The sequence below is a fragment of the Miscanthus floridulus genome, chromosome 12 (genome assembly GCF_019320115.1).
Source record: "Miscanthus floridulus cultivar M001 chromosome 12, ASM1932011v1, whole genome shotgun sequence".
Lineage (NCBI taxonomy): Eukaryota > Viridiplantae > Streptophyta > Magnoliopsida > Poales > Poaceae > Miscanthus > Miscanthus floridulus.
In genome coordinates, this window is record NC_089591.1 from 71611687 (window position 1) to 71634181 (window position 22495).

At 48.2% G+C, this 22495-nt stretch overlaps 3 protein-coding genes across 6 annotated transcripts; 2 read left to right on the forward strand and 1 right to left on the reverse strand.

Annotated features, from left to right (window-relative positions):
* The first annotated feature begins 1510 nt into the window (after positions 1–1510).
* LOC136497414 (ent-kaur-16-ene synthase, chloroplastic-like) lies at positions 1511–6079 on the forward strand. Of its 3 annotated transcripts, XM_066493203.1 has the most exons (15): positions 1511–1779; positions 1949–2069; positions 2294–2343; positions 2430–2715; positions 2815–2995; positions 3301–3518; positions 3601–3721; positions 3793–3890; positions 3978–4192; positions 4271–4383; positions 4470–4565; positions 4638–4853; positions 4936–5077; positions 5152–5397; positions 5532–6079. In XM_066493203.1, exons 2-15 carry the CDS (start codon positions 1967–1969, stop codon positions 5859–5861), a joined length of 2415 nt encoding a protein of 804 aa, XP_066349300.1. In that variant the 5' UTR covers positions 1511–1779; positions 1949–1966; the 3' UTR covers positions 5862–6079. The 3 variants fall into 3 exon arrangements, with proteins under 3 accessions (XP_066349300.1, XP_066349299.1, XP_066349301.1); XM_066493202.1 differs by having other exon boundaries at positions 1511–2069; XM_066493204.1 differs by having other exon boundaries at positions 1511–2069; positions 2439–2715.
* Positions 6080–9028: 2949 nt separating this feature from the next.
* Positions 9029–9499, forward strand: LOC136496103 (uncharacterized mitochondrial protein AtMg00860-like). The gene has a single exon (XM_066491818.1). The coding sequence runs from the start codon at positions 9029–9031 to the stop codon at positions 9497–9499; it is 471 nt and encodes a 156-aa protein (XP_066347915.1).
* Positions 9500–12074: 2575 nt separating this feature from the next.
* On the reverse strand, positions 12075–13949 carry LOC136497416 (leucine-rich repeat extensin-like protein 5). 2 transcript variants are annotated; one of them, XM_066493206.1, is made up of 3 exons: positions 13760–13949; positions 12671–13585; positions 12075–12200 (listed from the first exon to the last, which is right to left on the reverse strand). In XM_066493206.1, the coding sequence occupies exons 1-3, from the start codon at positions 13845–13847 to the stop codon at positions 12169–12171; spliced, it is 1035 nt and encodes a 344-aa protein (XP_066349303.1). In that variant the 5' UTR covers positions 13848–13949; the 3' UTR covers positions 12075–12168. The 2 variants fall into 2 exon arrangements, with proteins under 2 accessions (XP_066349303.1, XP_066349302.1); XM_066493205.1 differs by lacking the exon at positions 12075–12200 and having other exon boundaries at positions 12244–13585.
* Positions 13950–22495: the final 8546 nt, after the last annotated feature.

Sequence of the window (22495 nt, forward strand, 5' to 3'; positions counted from 1 at the left end):
TGTTTATTACCAGATCACCTAACTAAAAGCATTGTTAAGATTATCTCTAACTAAAGATAAATATATCACATGTGATGATAGTTATGCAGAGGTCAAAGCCTTTTAATTATGGTCAAACTCAATTTTTGGTGAAAAAGATAAATTAAATTAAATAATTATTAAATATAATTTAATATCAAATAAATGAAAATTCAAATTACCAAACACATGATGCACAAACCTTAACTCCGACTAAAAATAAAAGAAAGATAAAGGAGAAAAATAAAGGCCACATAAAATGATAATGTATTTAAAAGCTTTAAACATATGTTATTAAATATAACTCTATGGTCCTGTTCGTTTCTCTTATAATCTGCACTTTCAGCTTATTTTTTTCAGCCAGAACAATGTTTTTCTCTCACAATAAATCAGCTGGAACAGTATTTCGGTTTGTTTTTTCAGCGAAGCGAACGGAACCTATAAATTTGCTTGTGCACAAAAGTCAACCTTGTGACCATTAAATCCTAACTAAGTTATTAAACATCTTTTCATTGAAGTTTCATGTGCAAATAGTATAAAGGAAATGACTAAAAGTTATGAATACTCCATTGGCCATTAATTGCCTATTAGCCTTTTGGAAAGCCAATTAAATGATAATATTATTAAACACATTAAAATTGGTCAATATAAAAAGTGTAGTACAAGTCATGTACTATAACACGGTTTACACAGAGCTAATCATTGGCCATTAATTGCCTATTTGCCGAGACCCATGGCCCAAGGAGTACTTGGCGACCCCAACATGTATCCCTCTGTTCTCTTCCTTTATTTTTGTCAGTTTTCTTTATTCTCCACTCCCACATTACACTGTGCTGGCTAAGAAAATCCGGAGAAAAATCGAACTCCAAACATAGTTGGAGTTGTTGGACCGTTGGAGGGGTAAAAAAAAAGAAAAAAAAACTTTTTGGCCCTTTATTATTACAGGTAATAACAAGCCATTTCCAGATTTCAGTTCAGTTTGCAGAAATGGCCCAGCCCACTACCTCAACCTTATGATCTAGCGAAACGAAGGGCCGAACAATCCTGTTGGGCCGTCACCCTAATGACCCAGTCTCGCAGAATCGCAGTGCAGGCGTTCCCTTCTCGCGCCGCCGCCCGTGGGCCGTGGCCCGTCCGTGACGTGAGCACGTGGCCTGTCACTGTCCGCCGGGCGCCGGCCCTCCTACTCGCTCGCACGCAGGCGGCAGGCGGCAGGCGGCAGCACGCCAACTGCTCCCAATTGTTTTCTTCTTCTTCTGGTTTTCCTATAGATCGGCAGACAGGGACAAAACTAGACTTGGGAGCATCTCGCAACGAACACCGTCGTCAACGGGCTCCCCTCCGGGCTCCGGTGCTCCCGGGAAGTGTGGATTTGGAGATGGGGGCAGTGGCCGACTGACACTGACAGCGGCATGCTCTGCGCCTCTGCCTCAACACACCGTACACACTGGGAGTACGAGTATAAATAAACCAACACACCGTATTGCTAGTCCGACGACAAACAAAATCACTTGTCCTTCTCCCAGTCCCATCTCGAGCGTTCACTCGAGCAAAGCAAACAAGCAAATCCGACGGCAAAAAGGCGCTCCCACTCAGAGCGCAGGCGCACGGCCGGGGGCCCGATTCGAACGTCCTCCGCCGCCTCCGCTCGCCTCTTTCTTCTTCGCCGCCGCTGATCCCCTTCTCGGTTCCTCCTAGTCCCACCGACCGAGGTTCTCCCCTCCGCGGCCCCGGCAGCTGATTGTCTTTCGTACTCTGCTGGTGAGTAAAACCTAGCTTGGTTTGGTTGGTTCTCTCTATTTTTTATGAGGATGGGTGCGGGCGACCAGGTCCCAGATCTTTGGATTCGTTTCGTGCATGGTACAGGCAGTGCCAAAAATTCAAATTTGCCGATCAGATTCCTCCTGGCTCTCGACATTTTTTTTCCCAGGTGGTTTTGCTGGACCCGATGCCCAACGTTACGGCCGCTGCCCCAGCCGGCTGGTCACCTTGCGTGGTGACTCCGGCGCGATCGAGCAGAGGCAGAGCATCTCTTTCCGGGGTAGCTAGAGGTACGTCCTCGCCGTCTTCTTGGTTCCATCCGTTGGCATCGTACCATGACGATGCGGTCGCGTAACACAGTTGAGGAAAAAGTGATATTTATCTTGGTTTCTGTCGCCTTTGACGGCTATGTTAGAAAGGATTTTTTTTACTCTAGCAAGTTGCTAAGGGCAGAACTTTACTTCACCTTCTTATGCCTGGTACTTATTGCTGCCTGATTCCTTTCTTCGAACAGCATATGCCGAGAAGCGGTTGGTTGCAGAAAACATAAGCCTGCCAAACAAGGTACGGGCCTCATTGTTTGATTATTGTAAGTGTGCAACTTGCCGTGGGTTTCTATGAAATAATACTAGCATACTAATAAATTGCAGCATAAGCAGGAACTGAAGACTAGAATAAGGAATCAGCTCCGGAGGCCCCAATTGCCACCTTCTTCATACGACACAGCCTGGGTTTCTATGGTGCCAATGCGGGGCTCTCATCAGACTCCCTGCTTCCCACAATGTGTTGAGTGGATATTGCAGAACCAGCAGGATGATGGATCATGGGGTGTCAGCCAATCTGACTCATCAATCAGCAAGGATGTTCTCCTATCCACGCTGGCATGTGTTCTTGCGTTGAGGAGATGGAATGTTGGCAGAGAGAACATGTGGAGAGGTATAAATTGAGGTTCATTGAGAGGGATTTGAAGGTATTTCTATTTCAGTGAAAATTGATGCTGACCAGATGCCTTTTTTCCTTTTATGTTTTGAACAGGACTGCATTTCATTGGGAGAAATTTCTCTGTTGCTATGGACGAGCAGGTCACTGCTCCTATAGGTTTCAACATCACTTTTCCTGGTTTACTTAGCCTCGCCATTGATATGGGTTTAGAAATTCCTATAAGACAAACTGATGTCTGTGGGATTCTTCACCTCCAGGAGATGGAATTGAAAAGGTTTGTCGATGACTTATCCTGGCATGAAAGTTCATCTTGTATTTCTTTTGTGTTTGCATATCAGGGAAGACTTGTTTTATAGAGTTATTGGCATATATGGATTTAACGCATGAACAGAAATTCACTCGTAATTACTTTCCTTGTTTTTTAAACATTAAAGGAGTTTGCATTAATTTGTCAGATGGCCATAATTTTGCTGGAAAGGGGTGCTCCTGATGTTGTTCATATTGTCTTTTGATTAATTCATAATTTGACATGAGCTTGTGAATAATGTACTGAAAGTCCTGATAATTGATTTAATTTAGACAGGCTGTGGACAGTTCTTCTGGAAGAAAAGCATATATGGCTTATATCGCAGAAGGATTAGGAAACATGCTGGACTGGGATGAAGCTATGAAGTTCCAGAGGAAGAATGGATCATTGTTCAGGTCTCCTTCCACAACTGCTGTTGCATTAATCCACAAATACAATGATCAAGCCCTTCAATACCTAAATTTGCTTGTCAGTGAATTTGGCAGTGCAGGTGGGTTGCCGTACTATTCCTTCTCATAATCATCTAGCATTTGGACTATTGGTTAATACCTAATGGCATTAGGCTTTTGCAGTACCAGCAATGTATCCTTTAAAAATACATTGTCAGCTTTCAATGGTCGATGCACTTGAAAAAATGGGAATTTCTCAGCACTTTGTCAGTGACATAGAAAGCATCCTGGACATGGCATACAGGTAATTGTCTTGTTTGAAAATTTTATATCTTCCTTTAGTAACTTATATACTTGACTATATCCAGCTTGCAGTTGCTGGTTACAGAAAGATGAGGAAATCATGATGGACATAGCAACATGTGCAATGGCATTTCGCCTTTTGAGGATGAATGGTTACGATGTTTCCTCAGGTACTTCAGAACTCACAAGTCTGGAATTCCAGACAACATTGGTTTTTTATTTGACTTTGGCCAAACTAATGCGCTAATTTACATCAGATGAGCTGTCTCATATTGCTGGACCTTCCAATTTTCATGATTCACTACAAGGATATTTAAATGATACAAAATCCCTACTGGAATTGTACAAGGCTTCAAAAGTCAACTTATCAGAAGATGATTTGATCTTAGATGGCATAGGATCCTGGTCTGGCAACTTATTGAAGGATAAGTTGTGCTCTAGCAGGGTGCAAAAAGACCTGATTTTTGGAGAGGTGCTGCATAAAATTTGAAATTCTCATTCTCACTTGGGTGGTTCAGTTTATGTTTAACTCTGTGTTTTCTGATTTCAGATGGAGTATGCTGTTAAGTTTCCCTTTTATGCTACATTGGAGCGTCTAGAACACAAGCGAAACATCGAACATTTTGATGCTTGGGGTCCTTTGATGCTAACAACAAAATCCTCGTAAGATTCTAATTTTGCAGAAGCACATCTCATCAAATTTGAGTAGTTTAGATGCTGAGTACCAATGTTACACTTTGTTGTATCAGGTCTTTTCGTATCAATCAAGAATTTGTAGCTTTGGCTGTCGAAGATTTCAGTTCCTCTCAATATGTTTACCAGGGTGAACTTCAGCATCTTGATAGGTAATATAAATGTCATATACTTGTCTTATAAATTTTCTCCCTTAGGTAAATTGCTTAAGTTTGTTGCAACAGTTGGGTGAAGGAGAACAAGCTGGACCAGCTACAATTTGCTCGGCAGAAACTGACATACTGCTATCTGTCTGCTGCTGCTACCATATTTTCTTCTGAATTGTCTGACGCTCGCATTTCATGGGCAAAAAATGGTGTTCTCACAACTGTGGTTGATGACTTCTTCGATGTTGGGGGATCAAAAGAAGAATTAGAAAACCTGATAGCACTAGTTGAGAAGTATGTCTACTCTTTATGAAGTAATGCTGATCGCTTATGCATGGCTAATTAATCTCCCATTTTTGGCTGATGGTTTTCATAGATGGCATGCGCACCATGCAGTTGAGTTCTACTCAGAGCAAGTGAAAATAGTATTTTCTGCTATTTATACAACAGTGAACCATCTTGGAGCAGTGGCTTCTGCAGCACAAGGCCGTGATGTTACAAACCACCTAGTAGAAATAGTAAGTCTGATGTGTGTCCCAATAATCTTGCATTTGGTTATGTTCAGTACTGACAACTTGGAGCACATTTGCAGTGGCTGGATTTGTTGAGTTCTATGATGGTCGAGACAGAATGGCAGAGAAGCCAATATGTGCCAACAGTTGAAGAATACATGACAAATGCTGTTGTCTCGTTTGCACTGGGCCCAATTGTGCTCCCAGCATTGTATTTTGTAGGGCAAGAGGTATTAGAGCAAGCTGTCAAAGATGAAGAGTACGATAAATTATTTAGGCTAATGAGCACTCCTGGGAGGCTCCTCAATGACTGCCAAAGTTTCGAGGTATTAGAACCCCTTTACATATAAAAGTCATGATTTTCTACTAGATAAGCATATCTTCTTAAAATTTTCCTCATTTTCTCACTTTAAGTTTGTGACTGGATGATTCTTACAAAATTGTTCGTCCATGTCTGCAGAGGGAAGGCAACCAGGGGAAGCTGAATAGTGTTTCTCTACTTGTCCTCCACAGTGGTGGTTCTATGTCCATAGAAGCTGCTAAAAAGGCAATGCAGAAGTCCATAGACGTCTCTAGGAGAGAGTTGCTAAGATTGGTTCTCAGGAAAGAAAGCCCTGTTCCTAGGCCATGCAAGGAGCTCTTCTGGAAGATGTGTAAGATAGTTCACTTGTTCTACTCTCAGACTGATGGATTTAGTTCCCCAAAGGAAATGGTAAGTGCAGTGAATGCTGTTATCAACGAGCCACTCAGAGTCCAAAATAGTGCTAGTTCGTTTTTGTCTAGTTCATGAAGAGAGTGAGGATCTCATGTAATTTATCCATTTAATATGGATCAGATACAACAGCATTAAGCTTAAGATAATTGTGAGTTTGTAACTGGGCTGATGTAGATCGGTGAAGGTACAGTTTTGTTGTATGTGGATCAAGGTATTAGTGAGAGTTATTTGCTCTCTTTCGCAAGATTTTGTTGAGAATTTGCAATATCCTGACCAAAATCCGCTCCCTATCCATAGTCTTTCTTTCTTTTACCCATAAATAAATATTAATCTGTCTTATTGGGCTCTTATTTACCCTATTACGAATTTATGATAAGGATTATGCTGTGCGTCACAACTGAGGTTTTCTTGTCATCTGTATCCTGCTAGTCACACTTCTGCACTTCAGATGCTTTATTAGTTCTTCTCAACTTGCCTCCAAATCAAACACACGCTTTGTTATGTTCGGCAGAGTCTATAGACGCCATAGTAGCTAGGCTCAACCGAGTGCCAAGCTGGGCGTGGTCACCAGGGGCGCACAGGTTGCGATATTCAGAGTTTGGGTTAGTTTGGATTGAGAGTCATTAGAGTTTAGTTAGTTGAGATTACATAGTCCTAAAAGCTAGGGATAGTTGGTTAAGTTGAGTCCTATATGTATCAAACTCTATGGATCAATAAAGGTTAGCTAGGGATTCAGATTATATCTCCCATTGGCCCCCTGGGCAACCACGTTCTTCTTCCTCTCTTGCGAAACCCTCATAGCGACGGCGTCGAGCACGGCGCCGCCTGTTCGTCGTCCTCGCTTCAAGCCTCGTCCGCCCACCCGCCACAACTATAACCTCAGAAGCATAAGCTCTAACAACCTGGTATCAGCCATGTTTGCTCCTGCGGCTTCCGCTCCCATACCGCCCCCCACCTCTGCCGCCACCCCATCAGTCACCGCGCCCGTCAGCTCCGCCGCCATAATCACCACGACAACGCCCATTGTCTCGGCGACGGTGCCCATGCTACAGCCGACTTTCTCCCCGGCAGACCTTGCCCAGGCGTTCAACGGGATGACAGCGGCCATGGGCGCGTTGCAGCGCCAGGTCACGGAGTTGTCGCTGCGCGTGTCCGCGATTGAAAGCCGGCCCTCCTCCTCGACGTTCCAGTACGGGCTGCCGGGCTATGGTGGTCTCCCTCCACCGCCAATGTCGAGACCGGTGCGGGAGCTGCCGTTCTCCTCACCGGCTCCTCAGATCACGCTGACAACACCGATGGCGGCGCCGCCACCGTCACAAGGCGTCCGATCACGGAGATCTCCTTCCCGCCGTCCCCGTCGCCAGTACCTCCGCTGTCACAGATCATGCAAGGGTCTGGATCACATGCCCATCCTACGTCTGCCCCGATGCAGTCGCCAACATCAGTGCATCACCGGCCTTCAGAGCCTGAACAATCAGTGGTGCCGCGCTACCACATGCTTACGTTCCCGTGCTATGATGGGGCGGACGATCCGTTGGGATGGTTGCTCAAGTGCGAGCAGTTCTTTCGAGGACAGTAGACCCGGGCGGTCGATTGGGTGTGGCTCGCGTCCTTCCACATGACCGGCAAGGCCCAGATGTGGTATACCGTCCTCGAGCGGGACGCCGGGCGGCTGACATGGGATGATTTCAGACGGCTTTGTCAGCAACAGTTTGGGCCTCCCCTCAGCGCCAACCATCTCGCCGACTTGGCATGGCTGCCGTTCTTGTCGAATGTCGAAGCTTATCTGGACGCGTTCTAGGCCAGACTGGCACATGCAGGCCGCCTCTCGCCGGACCAGCAAGCACAGCTCTTCACCGGCGGCCTTCCTGATCATATCTGTGTGGATGTCGAGCTTCACGATCTACGCGACTTGCAGCAGGCGATGCGCTTAGCGCGCGCGTATGAACGCCGGAACGGCCCACAACAGCTGGCTCTACCGGCACCACCGGCGCGCCCTGGGCGTCGTGCCTTGACCGCCGCCATAGCGCCATCCTCAGCATCAGTCGTGGTACCGGCCACCTCAGGGCCATCTCCACGGCCGTTCAAGAAGTTATCGCCGGAGGAGATGGCGGAGCGCCGCAAGCAAGGCCTCTGTTACAATTGCGATGAGCAGTATGTCCGTGGTCACAAGTGTGCCCGCCTGTTCTATTTGGAGGCCTCGGATTACATTGTGGAGGAGCCGGAGGACAGCGATGATTCAGTACAATCCACAACAGCAGCAGCAGAACCATCCTCGATCGACCCCGATGCCCCGCGGATCTCGCTTAATGCCATCACCGGCATTCGAACAGCAACAACGATGCAGCTCTACGTTCAGGTCGGGAATACACAGCTTGTCGCTCTCCTGGATTCTGGGTCTACGCATAACTTCGTGCGCGTGGACATCAGTCGCCGCATTGGCCTCCACTTCCAGCCATGCCCGGGTGCGGGCGTGCTCGTCACGAACGGAAACCGCGTCGCATGCAGCGGCCTCGCCACAGACGTCGCCATCAGGATTGCAGATGAAGTGTTCACGGTGGACTGCTATTCTATTCCGCTGGATGGCTACGACATGGTCCTCGGCATCAAGTTCCTTCGCACATGGGGGCCAATCTTGTGGGATTTCGACGACCTATGCCTGGCTTTCACAAGGGCAGGTCACCGTGTCTTCTGGAGGGGGATCGGCTCCACACGGTATGATGTTCAGTCGACGCGGCTCCATGCTGTACAACTGGACGGGCCGGCCCTATTACAGAACCTACTGCAGGAGTTCGACGACCTCTTTGTGGAGCCGAAGGGACTGCCGCCGGCTCGACGTTGCGATCACCGCATCCACTTGTTGCCAAACACAGCACCCGTAGCAGTCTGGCCATACAGATATCCGCAGCTTCAGAAGGACGAGCTCGAGGCCCAGTGTGCTGCCATGCTAGATCAGGGGCTTATCCGGTCGTCGACTTCGGCGTTCTCGGCTCCGGTGTTGTTAGTCAAGAAGCCGGATGCGTCCTGGCGCTTCTGTGTGTGACTACCGGGCTCTGAACGAGCGCACGGTTAAGGACAAGTTCCCCATCCCAGTTGTGGAGGAGCTACTCGACGAACTTGGCGGCGCACGGTTCTTTACAAAGCTGGATCTTCGTTTTGGTTACCACCAGGTCCGGATGCATCAAGAGGACATCGAGAAGACGACGTTCTGAACACACCATGGCCACTTCGAGTTTCTAGTCATGCCATTCGGCCTCACCAATGCGCCGGCAATGTTCCAGAGCCTAATGAACGCCGTCCTCCAGCCCTACCTGCGTAAGTTTGTCTTGGTTTTCTTTGATGACATCTTGATCTACAGCCCATCGTGGACAACGCATCTCCAGCATGTAAAGGCGGTCCTCTTAGCGCTCCGTGCACACCAGCTATGGCTCAAGCGCAGCAAGTGCTCGTTCGCCGAGTCCTCAGTGGCGTACCTCGGGCATGTGATCTCGACTGAAGGTGTGGCCATGGATGTCAGCAAGGTGGACGCCGTCACGACATGGCCGCAACCGCGTTCAGCGCGCGTCCTATGTGGCTTCCTCGGTTTGGCCGGCTATTACCGCCGGTTTATCAAGGATTACGATGCCATCGCGGCGCCCCTGACCCAGCTTCTTCGGCGCGACGTGTTCAACTGGTCGGATGGGGCTATGTTGGTGTTTGATGCCCTTAAATAGGCACTGTCTATAGCGCTGGTGCTGCAGCTGCCGGTGTTTGACTGGCCCTTTACGGTGGACTGCGATGCGTCGGGGTCGGGATTCGGCGCTGTTCTTCATCAGGGCATCGGTGCAATTGCCTTCTTCAGCAGGCCCTTTGCGCAGCGCCACATGAAATTGGCGGCATATGAGCATGAGCTTATCGGCCTCGTGCAAGCCGTGAGACACTGGCGACCATACTTGTGGGGCGCAGTTTTGTGGTGCGTACCGACCACTACGCACTCAAGTTTCTACTAGACCAGCGCTTGTCGACACCGCCGCAACATCACTGGGTGACCAAGCTCTTCGGATATGATTTCACAGTGGAGTTTCACCCAGGTAGCTTGAACATGGTGGCGGATGCTCTCTCCCATTGTCACGGCGACGACGCAGCTGATCATGCTATCTCTGGTCCGTCGTTTGAGTTATTTGATGAGCTACGCAGAGAGGTGCAGGAGAACCCGGACTTGTGCGCCCTCCGGGACATGGGTATCGCCCAGCGTGGCACGCCGTGGCGCGTGGTCGACGGGCTTATACTTTACGGCAACAGGGTGTTCGTTCCAGCTGGGTCGGCGCTTGTGCCCACGGTGCTGGACCTTGCTCATTCAACAGGCCATGAGGGGTTCCAGAAGACTTTGTAGCGCCTCCATTCTGAGTTCTTCATCGAGCATGACAGCAGGCTGGTCTGTGATTTTGTCCGCTCTTGCGCCGTATGTTAGCAGAACAAGGTGGACTCCCTCCGACCAGCCGGCCTCTTGCAACCCCTGGAGGTACCTTCACATGTGTGGGCCGACATAGCTCTTGACTTCATTGAGGGGCTTCCGCGGGTGCATGGAAAGAATGCCATCCTGACTGTGGTGGATAGATTCTTGAAGCATGCTCATTTTATACCCCTCAGCCACCCGTACACAGCTATGTCAGTGGCCAAGGCGTTCTTTGAGGGCATCGTTCATCTCCATGGGTTCCCCAATTCAATTGTCAGTGATCGGGACCCGGTGTTCACAGGCCACATTTGGCGAGATCTCATCAAGCTTGCCGGTGTCACGCTTAGACTCAGTACAACATTTCATCCGTAGACGGACAGTCAGTCGGAGGCGGTGAACAAGACTATAGCTATGTACCTCCAGTGCATCACAGGTGACCGACCGCGCGCATGGCTTGAGTGGCTTCCTTGGGCGGAGTATTGCTACAACACGTCCTATCATTCAGCCCTCCGCACATCGCCGTTCCAGGTTGTGTATGGTCGACCACCACCGGCCTTGCTACCTTATACTGTAGGTTCATCCTGCACAGATGCTATTGACGCCCTCCTGCAGAACCGAGACGACTTCCTAGCTGATGTGCGCGCCAGGCTGCTCCAGGCTCAGGAGTATGCCAAGCGCCACTATGATCGCACTCATCGTGCTTTGGAGTTTCAGGTGGGTGACTGGGTTTGGCTCCGCATGCTTCATCGTCCTACACAGTCACTGCTGCCTGGGCGCCGCGGCAAGCTCAGCCCTCGGTTCGCCGGGCCATACCAGATCATCGAACGCATCGGCGAGGTGGCGTACCGCTTGTCGCTGCCAGCCGGAGCCAGGATTCACGACGTATTCCACGTCGGGGTGTTGAAGCCGTTCCGAGGTCCTCCACCGTCTACACCGCCAGCTCTACCTCTGCTTCACCAGGGACGTCGCCTGCTCCAACCGGATCAAGCCTTGCGTGCACAGCTGCATCGCGGGGTCTGGCATGTGCTCATCAAGTGGGCAGGTCTTCCGCCAGCGGATGCAACATGGGAACCGCTCGAGGATTTCCATGCCGAATTCCCCACCTTTCAGCTTGAGGACAAGCTGTTTGCCGAGGGGGGGGGGGGGGAGTGATGTTATGTTCGGCAGAGTCTATAGACGCTGTAGTGGTTAGGCTCAACCGTGTGCCAAGCTGGGCATGGTCACCAGGGGCGCACAGGTTGCGATATTCAGAGTTTGGGTTAGTTTGGATTGAGAGTCATTAGAGTTTAGTTAGTTGAGATTACAGAGTCCTAAAAGCTAGGGATAGTTGGTTAAGTTGAGTCCTATATGTATCAAACTCTATGGATCAATGAAGGTTAGCCAGAGATTGAGATTATATCTCCCATTGCCCCCCTGGGCAACCACGTTCTTCTTCCTCTCTCGCGAAACCCTCATAGCGACGACGCCGAGCACGGCACCGCCTGTTCGTCATCCTCGCTTCAAGCCTCGTCCGCCCACCCGCCACAACTATAACCTCAGAAGCATAAGCTCTAACACGCTTAGTGTCGAAAGAAGTCAGCTTGACCTAGAGAACAAAATCCTACTACAGCTTAACATCAGAGAGTAAAGATTCCCAGAGTAGGCGTAAGCATCAAGTTAGCATATTTGACTTAAAATAATTGGGCGAAAAAGCTGAAAGTGAAAAGATGGCAAGCAGCAGTCTGAGTAAGAGCTTGTATATCAAATATGTCAAGGAATCACCTTTAGTTTCACCTTTGCACAGTATTGGTCTTACAAAATTCAAAACCATACTAGTGAAGAAGAGCTAGTTACAAAATCTGCAGTGGTGTGGCCTAGAAGCAAAAGGAATGATAACCCCGAATGAACTTGGGGGAAAATTTGCACATCTGCAGTCTGTTCTCCTGCATATCTACGTACCTTCCCTCCTCACAGAAGGTCAAATTTGCACTTCTCGTAGCCTGCAGAGATGAAACGATGAATAATACGGTTAGTCGGTTACAATCCAACTCAAGTAAATTACGAGGAAAATGCAGTAAGGTCCGGTTTATCATGCAAGTAACAAAAATATGAAGGCATTTTTTTAGGGGATAAAACAGCAGCAGCAGGTAAGATGCCGGCTTGAACGAAGGCATTTCAAAGGAAACAATTTGATTTCTTAAAATCTGGAATATATGCTTAATACTCCGTACTAAACAAAGATAAAAGTTCAGTTCAGTCGGAGCCTCAGAGCACTGTCCTAGTTCAGTCAGAAGCAGAGTTGTCTACAGTCTACAGACAACAGCATCACTGAGCAAGATTGACAGTGATCAGTAAAGGCCAAACAACACCTTCGAGTTCGAGCAAGATTGACATGAAGCAAAAGTCAAAGCAGACAAATCCACCATGGCATGATCGCATTGAAGGTAAGGGAGCTGATGATGATGCTTACTTGGGTCTCTGGTGACAATGGTGGCGGTGCCGCCGAAGTCGCAGGTGCCGCCGTTCGCCTTGACCTGCTGCCAGTAGCTGTTGAACGCGAAGGAGGCGTGCGCGAGCACGGTGTTGGGGCGGTAGCACGCGCCGCTGGGCAGGATGGAGTCGCACTCGGCGCCGGAGCCGCACGCGTAGTCCATGGCCTCCTGGATGATGGGGTCCGGCACCGTGGGCTTGGCCACGCACCACAGCGTCTGCCCGGCGCCCGGCGGCATCAGCGGCGCCAGTGGAGGTGGGTACACGATCGGCGGCTGGAACGGGCCGCCGCCGCCTGAGCCGGAGCCGGAGCCGGGACCAGGGCCGAATCCCGGCGGGCTCGGCACCACGACGATGGGGCTCGGCGGCACCGATCCGAACGGCGTGCCCGGACCCACCTGCGGCGGCGAGTTCGGTATCGTGGATGCCGGTGGGCCTTCCTGGCCTTGACCTCCGCCCCCCTGGCCTTGACCTCCTACCTGGCCTTGATCTCCACCACCTCCACCCTGGCCTTGACCTCCGCCCTGGCCTTGACCGCCTCCCTGTCCTTCGCCACCACCCTGTCGCTGGCCTCCACCCGGGGCGCCGTTCTCCGGCGGGCTGGGCTCGAAGGACGGCGGAACGGGTGTGATCGGCGGCAGCGGCGGCGCCTGGCCCGGGAACGAAGGCGTGAAGGGAGTGTACGACGTGGACGACGGCGCGTCCGGTGGGTTGACGCAGAACGGCGAGTTGGTGTCGCCCGCGGCGAGGTTCGCGGCGTCGGCCGCGTCGGCGGTCGGAGTGGGCAGCCGGCGCGGTGGCTCCACCGTCCGGATGAAGTTGAGCTTGAACAGCGCGTTCAGCAGCGGGCTGCTGCTACTGCTCCTCAGTCGCCTCGCCGCCATGGCCCTCGCTTCTGCTCCATGCATGCACGAACAAAAACCCGTCGTTTAGTTATTACTCCTGGCTACTGATCCAGCATTGTGAATTTGTGATGAGGAGGAGGATCGATCGTTGCTTCTTTAATCCTTATATGATTCGCCGCTGGTCGTGCGTGTGACACTGTGAGTGAAGTGCAACACGTACTTACCGCACCGAGTGGCGCAGAGTAGGAGCAGCAGCGACGCCACCGCGAAGCCGACACTGACGAGCGGCACTCTGTCCTTGCTGCGCGCCATAGCTGCCGCCGGCGCTGCCCTGTCCCTGACTCCCTGCGCAGCAGTGGGGGACGTTATATGTGTGGCTTTCGCGAGGCTAAAGGAGCAGCTGGGGGAACAGCGGTGTGGATCGGCCATGCATGGATCTCCAAAGCGTCGGGGAAACTACAAAAGCCGGGCGGCGCAGGCGAAACCGCAAAAGGGATGGATCGGCCGCGGCGGCGGTGGAGGTGGCGGTGGCGGATGATGATGCTCATGCCATGCATGTATGCTCTGCGTCTCCGCTTTCGCTTTCCGAAGAAAAAAACTTAGAGAAGGTATCACGACGTCGGGGTTAGTTGTTGCGACGACTGGTGCATGCAGTGCAGTGCAGTGGCCATGCACGGAGGGAGTGACGATGTGTCGCCTTTGTTAGCTTGTTGTTTAATCTTGGTATCTATGCTTGCTTGCCACTAGGGAAAATGCTAGTACGTCCGGCCGGGCTGTCGCGGGACGGGCAACATGCGACGTGTCTGCATCTTCAGCTTGCTTTGTGCTCAAGGGAAGAGATGCTCCTAGTACTCCTACTCCTGTGGAGTGTGACTTGTCACTAGTGGCTGCTGTGTGTGTTCTGGCCGGCCGGGCTTCTTGCATTGAGAAGCTTTTGTGTGTTCGTCGGCCGATGAGCTTAGGTTGACCGAGGTCGGGGGAGGGGAGACAAGGGTATTATGCCTTTCTTGACGGGGCCGGAAATCTTTCTGAATCGGAGCAGGGGAAAAGAGGAAAACGGGCTTTCGTCTTGTAGCCTTCTAGGTGGTTTTGGGCCTGGACGCAGCCCACGCACAACATCGAGTCCTGGGGCAGGGACCTCGTCCACGCCTATCAATTCTGCTGGGCTGCACCGCGCGCGAGGCGACGGAGAGCAGAAACCATCCACGGACAGTGACGTGGATAACTCTTCCATTGGATTCGATCCGAATTCGTAATTTTGTTACGATGAAGAATGGATAATCCAAATCTGATTGTGTGCAAACATTGGATATGATATGGAATAAAAAAAATCCGACGGATATAGTTTATTTGCTAATTCTACGAATTATCCGATGTTTAAGGATATCTAATAGTTTCTCTTCCTATACTAAAACCAAGAGTAATTTATATTAGGAATTAAAAAAATGTTAGTTGAGAACTCTTATTTTGTGATGTGGTTGTTTGATATTCTAAATTTTGAACTGAGAATTTGCTAGCTGATAGCCACAACACGGAATGCATGCAAGATTATTATCTACTATTTGTTGTTGGTTTTTGACTAATAAATCAATGCTTGATGACGAGCATATAATTCTCTACATACACACACACACGTATCACTCAACTATTTAAATTCTTCTCCGATTCGATTATGCTCCATCTCTATACCAGTTCCGACACACACAAAAAATCCACATCCAATTCACTCTGATTTAAATCCGATAAAGAAAAGCAGATTAAAATACGGAAGAAACATTATTCGCTCCCCCATCTTCTCATCCTACATGGATGCGCCCGGTTTGGTGGCCTACGCGCCTACGCGTATGTCTACTACATGCCGCAGTCGCCGTCGCCGTCGCCGTCGCCGTCGCGGCGGGTCGGTGGCTAGTGGCCCCTGTAGATGCCCCTGGTCCGTGGGCACTGCACCATTGCCAGCATTGGATGGCAAATCGCGTTGACAAAAACCGTGTGCGGGTGGATGGGATCGACCGATCGATGCCACTGCATGCATGCACGCACGCGCTTGCCGCCGCCGCCGCCGCGTCGGCCTGTCTGTATGTCGTCAGAACTCGGACGGCCGAGTCAGCAATACACGCGCGCGCGGCCGCAGCACCGTCGTCGCCTACGCCGATCGACGCCCTCACCGTCATCCAGCGAGTCAGGACGATGCGCGCGTACCATGGACTGCACGGACAACGACGACGTTTGCCTGCCAACAACGACGACGATCGATCACGGCCGCTCTGCCCGTGCCGGCCGGCGCCCCGGCCCGAGATGGATCGAGAGTCAGTCGTCTCGCTTGTCTGTCAATCAATCGACCTAGTAACCTAGGCTAGCTGCTACTGCTGCGTGGTCGGACGACGCGGCGCGCCGGTACCCATATGCTACGTATGGCGGCCGATTATATTGATTTCGATGAACGATCGATCAGCACTTCAGCAGATACTACTCCGTACGCCACACTACTAGTGTACGTTCCTGCTGGTGTTCCCTCGTTCCAAGGGCAAGCGGGCATGCATGCCGGGCTGCCATGGCAAAACACTACTGCACTAGTGCATGCCACAACGGGAGATCAAGACAAGAAGCCTGCGAACAACCTCCGACTACCATTCATAGATATTGGGAAATGAATGAATAAATGGCGCGCAGTACCGGAGACCGGCTCTTTGCCGAGTGTTTTTTTTCGAGCACTCGGCAAAGAGCTTCTTTGCCGAGTGCGGAAGAAAAGCACTCGACAAAAAAAAAAAAAACACTTGGTAAAGAAACTCTTCGCCGAGTATTTTTTTTTACGCTCGGCAAAGAAGCTTCTTTACCGAGTGTTTTTTTTTACACTCGGCAAAGAAGCTCTTTGCCGAGTGTTTTTTTACACTAGGCAAAGAAAATTTCAAATCACATTTTGAAGCAGTAAATTAATTCAAATGAAAAAGTTTTCAACTACAAAGTTATATAACTCATCAAAATGTACAATGTTTGTTTTGATCTTTTCTTCATATGACAAAGTGAAAGTAAATTTGTTCACAAATCTAACATATCTCTCTTGTAGTTTATGAAACTACAAGAGAGATATATAAGATTTGTGAACAATGTTAGAACGACCATGTCAAATGAACAGATAACCAAACAACCAAAATAAACTTTGTAGATCTCAAAAAGTTATGAAACTTTGTAATTGACAACTTTTTGATTTGAAATCATCTTGTTATGCAAAACTGTGTTTGAATTTCAAAATTTTAAAATTCGAACTTTTCAAACGACCTCGGATGGAAAAACAACCAAAATAAATTCTGTAGATCTCGAAAAGTTATGAAACATTGTAGTTGGCAACTTTTTGATTTGAAATCATCTTGTCATGCAAAACTACGTTTGAATTTCAAAATTTTGAAATTCAAATTTTGTAAACGACCTTGGATGGAAAACTTCCTAAACTAAAAGTGTAGATCTCGAAAAGTTATGAAACTTTATAATTTACAACTTTTTTATTTGAATTCGTTTAGGGCCTCAAACAAGCAATTTACACTCGGTTTAGTATAATATGTGGGGAACCAAAACGGAATCTTGACATAGGTGGCAGTGTGGTGCAGTGGTTAGAGGAGGGGACACGCGAGGGAGAGGGACAGGCGCTGGCCGGTGGGGGCCTCCACCGATTAAAAAAAATCCTAATTTTTTTGGGTTTTTTTCGGTTCCAACTTTGTCGAGTGTCCGGCACTAGGCAAAGACGCCTTTGCCGGCCCATTTTTTGCCGAGTGGCTTTTGCTGAATGCAGCACTCGGCAAAGTCTTTGCCGAGTGCAAATGAGGCTTTGCCGAGTGCCCCCGGCACTCGACAAAGCCACTTAGTCCGGTAGTGGCGTAGGTCGTCTACAACACGCTATCTAGCTAATCGGATTAAGGTTTTCTTTGGCAGAACTTTTGTTATAGAGCATATACAAGAGTTGTTTCTGAAGTCAAAACTAAGCCAAAAAGTGGTGAAGCCAAAGCTTTTTTTTTTTTGCCAGATGCCAAAACCACCAAAACATGGGTTTTCACCGTTTTCTAAGAATCACGTACCCTACCAAAGAGACCATATAACACAAGTGGGTTCACCTCGACACGAGGGGCTACCACGGGTCATAGAAACCTAAATAGACACAATTTCATGACGGTTTGTTTAAATGAACCTATCATACTTTAGGATAAGATTTGGTTTAACTTTTAAAAAAAATGCAAACATTATTAATAACTTTTAAAATACACAGAATAAGTAGAATCATCTTGAAAATACTTGCTAAAACTCATAAACTTGGAAGATTTTAAGAATACACTATATTCTTAAAAGAAGTTATTATTAGGGGTGAGTGTGTGTGCGCGTGTCGTGGACGTCAACATTGTAATATGCAATTCTAAAAAAATATATAACATTGACCATACAAAGCTAAGCGTGAAATTGTGTCCCAAGGAAGTACCCGATACTCCATAGCAAGTGCTAAGCTCTAATAGTAACGTGTTTAAGAAATACAAAAGCATGTGTATTTTTCTATGACACTATATATATATATATATATATATATATATATATATATATATATATATATATATATATATATATATATATATATATAGAGAGAGAGAGAGAGAGAGAGAGAGAGAGAGAGAGAGAGAGAGAGAGAGTATGACTTTGTCCAATCATAAAAGTTATTTCAATACCATAGTTAACTAATAACAATTGGATTTAAACATAACTTACACATACATTTAATAAATTGATAAATAAAACTGTTATAAAATATGTTGCCAGCGGTTAGAACATTCCCCTCTCCGTCTCTCATGATGAACACAGTAGGTAAAAGTAGAAGAACAAATAAACACAAGATAGGGAGACTATTATTTATTTATCTGAATATTGGTCATTACAACATAGAGTTCCCACGTATATATAGTCCTGCTAGAGTTCGGTTAGAGCCCACGTATAAACGGACTAGGATTAGAATTCGTACTTCTTCTTTTCTTATAGGATAGAGTCCATATGTTTAAAAAAAACAATACAAGTACGACAAATTAATTTAACAAGCGAGATAGTGTGCTATAGCTAGTAATTACTAATATACTAAATCGGTCGCAAACGTCACAAATTATCGATCGGTCTGGAAAGCGATCTATAGCTGCCACTAATAAATTCTGGTACGCTATTTATTTAATGCTACAGCAACTATACGACCGCTATTTCGTGTAGTACCTATAGTAGACAAACGATGTTTCCTCTGTCCTGAAATAAACTATTATCTTTTATAAGGCTCTGTTTGAATTAAAGGATTTTCAAAGGAAATATAGAGGAATTTATTCATGTGAAAAGGCTTTAAAGTTTGCCGTTTGGAACAAAAGAATTGTAACATCCATTCCTAAGGAACAACTCCCTTGCATGAACAAAACATGGGAAAAAAAAGAATCCAATCAGTTCCCATGGATTTTCTTCCTTCGCGAAGACCGATGTAACAACACACTCTCCGTCGTTGATTTTGTGCTAACGAAGAGAAAAGAGTGGAGCTTATCCATGCTATAGCAACTGGAAGAGGAAAAGAGACCTGTGAGGCTGTGAGTAAAGATGGCAACGGGGACCCGATCCCCGATTCCCCGCGGGGAATTCCCCTATTAGGGGACGGGGATGGAGTCAAATATGCCCCCACGGGGATCTAAACGGGGAGAAAACGTCCCCCGTCGGGGTTGGCGGGGACGGGTCTGGGGGAGCATTCCCCGTCCCCGATACCCGCATCCCCGCCCCGTTTATATACAGGCTTTGCTCTCTTTCCTGATGGCCCAACCAGCCCACGAAGGCCCAATGTCTTCTGAGTATATATAACAACAATAACCCTAGTTCTACACCTTTGTGATGATTAATATCCTGCTTCTTGCTATTTAGCTATTTTTGGATTGTGATTCGTGGTGTACTCTAATATTGTGTCGATGAACTCATGTGAATGATGATGAATTAACCTGAATGGTGATGAACAAATGCGGGGACGGGGATCCCCGACGGGGATTTTTCCCCTCACGGGGGCGGGGATGGGGGAGAAATCGTCCCCGTGAGCTTTGGCGGGGACGGGGACGGGGATTTTTTCTCCCCGCGGGGACGGGGATGGGGAGGCAACCTCCGACGGGGAATTCCCCGTTGCCATCTTTAGCTGTGAGTGGACTACAACTGTATTGAACAATGAACCATCATGGTTTGAGTCCGTGGGCACCAATGGCCCCACATGCAGGAGAAATATAGACAAAACTATGTAATTAACATATTATCGTTAGACACTAATAATGATCTTTATCGTTCATATATTTTGCGATTCCCTTGTTACGAATTCCTGCATTCCAAACACCTCTTCCTTCTATTTCCTGCGTTTTTCCTTTCCTCTGTTTTTGCCACTACACACCAATCATATTCCTATGGTTTTTTTCATTCCTCTGTTTTCAGTTCCTTTGTTCCAAACAGGCCCTAAAGTTGTTTTATAAGTTAATGTAACTATATCTTAAATTTGACTAGCTTTATGTAGAGAAAAATATATGTATTTATGACACTAAATTAGTGTCATTAGACAAATAAAAAAATACATTTTTTATAGTGTCTATGTTACACCTTTGGAATACCCCCGACTCGTAGATGTTGATACTTTTGTCTAAAAAGTTTTTTTTAAACCTAAGGTTGTTTGATTTTGAACAACTCAGGCGGAAGTTGATTTATTCCTGGACTCAGGGAGTAAAAACCAAATACAGCTAAACCGGTCAAGTTCCAAACAAGGGTAATTAAATACTCCAATCCTCCACAGTGATTCGGACATAATTGATTAGTGTCAGACATGTATGCAGTTATGCACCCTGGCAGGTGAGGTATCACATCCATCCTGGGTCCTGAGTCCTGACAGAGAGGCCGGGGCATGCATGCAGATGCAGGTGCAGCATGCCAAGCCAAGCATACAGCGAGCACAGATAGAGCAGACATGACAGATTTTTTTTTTAAATTTTAACACTTTTTGAAAACTAATTTTAAATATAACACGGTCGATTTTATTTAAAAAAAAAATAATACTTTTGGCCGCGCCTATTGCCCTGGCGCGGCCAAATGCCTGTGCCGCGCCATGCATGGTGGCGCAGCAGAGGGCTGACGTGGCGGCGACCGGAATCGCTGATCGCTGACGGGGCAGGGCTTGCCGCGCCACCGATCTTGGCACGGCACTGCCGCGCCCTGATCCGTGGCGCGGCAGGGCAAAATAAATATAGCGCACGAGCCCCCCGCCCGCACGCACCCCTGCCCGCCCGCCCACGCCGCCGGCCAGCCGCCGCGCCCCGCCGCCACCCAGCGCACGCCTCCCGCGCCCGCACGCGGCCGTGCCCGCCCACGCCGCACCCACCCGCGCCCTCGCCGGCCACTCCCGCCAGCCGCGCCCGCCCGCGCCTCGCAGTACCCTCACCGGCCGCGCCACCAACGCCGGCGCGTCAAGGCCATCCGCTCCTAAGGTACCTCTCTCTTGATTTAAAGTTATTTTGATTATTATTGTATTAGGATAATTAGTTTGTGATTTACGTAGGTAGTTTTTAAATTTTAGGTATTTATTATTTAGTTTGTGATTATTATTGTTTTAGGATATTTAGTTTGTGATTGACTAGGTATTTATTATTTAGTTTGTAGTTAGTTATTTAGTTAGGGATTGTAGCGAGCCGGTCGAGGGATCATAATTCATTCGAATGTTTCGATCGTGGGTTAATCCTGCCGTGGCCGTAACGCTGAACGTAACTCGCTCCCTCGTTTCTTGGTTGGTGTTTATTTTACGATCTCTAGCCCCTATCCACGTCCATAGCACATGACCATCGGACTTTACCTCTTTTGCCCGCTTGTTTATTCTAGCCTTGTGCCGGTATATACATGTGCTTTCATATTGCATTACAAGTAGTTCAAATTTTGCAATGCTACATAATATTAATTTAAATTTTGTTAATTTGAATACTCTAACGTTTTGTTTATCAATTTATAACAGAATGGCCCCTCCCATGCAGCACCTGTTGTACCCCATTCTTGAGGTGGAGTACGACGACCACACTGAGCACACATCTTGAGCGACAACGACGCAGAGGTGGCCTTGCCTCCTTTGAGGCCCCGCATGCACACCAGGGCACATCAGTGGGACGAGCATTACGCGCCGTACATACGGCGTGCCGGCTTCCTCGAGCTTGTCCATGTTGTGAATCACGGTCTTCCGCCCCTTGACCCAGCACTACTTACTGCAGCTGTAGACAGGTGCGAGTGCATTCTTTGTACGTAAATTTTTTTCTAATAAATTTGAGACAACTAACAGTCGTTCTATTCTTATAACAGGTGGAGGTCTGAGACCCACACGTTCCACCTACCTTGTGGCGAGATGACCTTGACGTTGCAGGACGTGAAGGCTATTTTAGGCCTTCAGTTGGGGGGACTTCCAGTGACAGGGATAGTTGACAACGATCACTGGAGGAAGCTGGTGGCTCAGTTTACTGGCTTTCTTCCACCGGACGACGAGGCTTCTAAGAAAAATAAGTGAGAAATTCAAGCCAATTTAATACTTGCATTGCTTTATAGCTGGCATCAGGTCTCATTTTCTTTGATCAATTACAGGAAAAGTTCCGGTGTTTCGTCGTCCTGGATCACGGAGCGCTTTGAGTACTTGGACCCACAAGCTGAGGAGGCTCAGATCGATAGGTTCGCTCGAGTGACGCTTTGGCACTTTCTTGGTGCTTTCCTCTTCCCAGACGCCTCAGGCAACACCATCAGCTGGATCTTCCTTGACATACTTCGCCAGCCGTGGGAGAACATAGCGGGGTATAGCTGGGGCAGTGCAGTCCTGGCATGGACGTATCGATAGCTATGCGTTGCCTGCCGTCGCACCTCAGGACATGCGAACCTTGGTGGTTGCTCCTACCAACTCCAGGTTTGGTGTTGGG

Excerpts from the sequence above, each read along its gene's own strand:
- LOC136497414 (XM_066493202.1), top strand. The coding sequence starts at position 1,967 with ATGCCCAACGTTACGGCCGCTGCCCCAGCCGGCTGGTCACCTTGCGTG. Across the intron at positions 2,716-2,814 it reads CAGAGAGAACATGTGGAGAG|GACTGCATTTCATTGGGAGA; the intron begins GTATAAATTGAG and ends TGTTTTGAACAG. Across the intron at positions 5,078-5,151 it reads CAAACCACCTAGTAGAAATA|TGGCTGGATTTGTTGAGTTC; the intron begins GTAAGTCTGATG and ends GCACATTTGCAG.
- LOC136496103 (XM_066491818.1), top strand. The coding sequence starts at position 9,029 with ATGCCATTCGGCCTCACCAATGCGCCGGCAATGTTCCAGAGCCTAATG.
- LOC136497416 (XM_066493205.1), bottom strand. The coding sequence starts at position 13,847 with ATGGCGCGCAGCAAGGACAGAGTGCCGCTCGTCAGTGTCGGCTTCGCG. Across the intron at positions 13,586-13,759 it reads ACTCTGCGCCACTCGGTGCG|AAGCGAGGGCCATGGCGGCG; the intron begins GTAAGTACGTGT and ends TGCATGGAGCAG.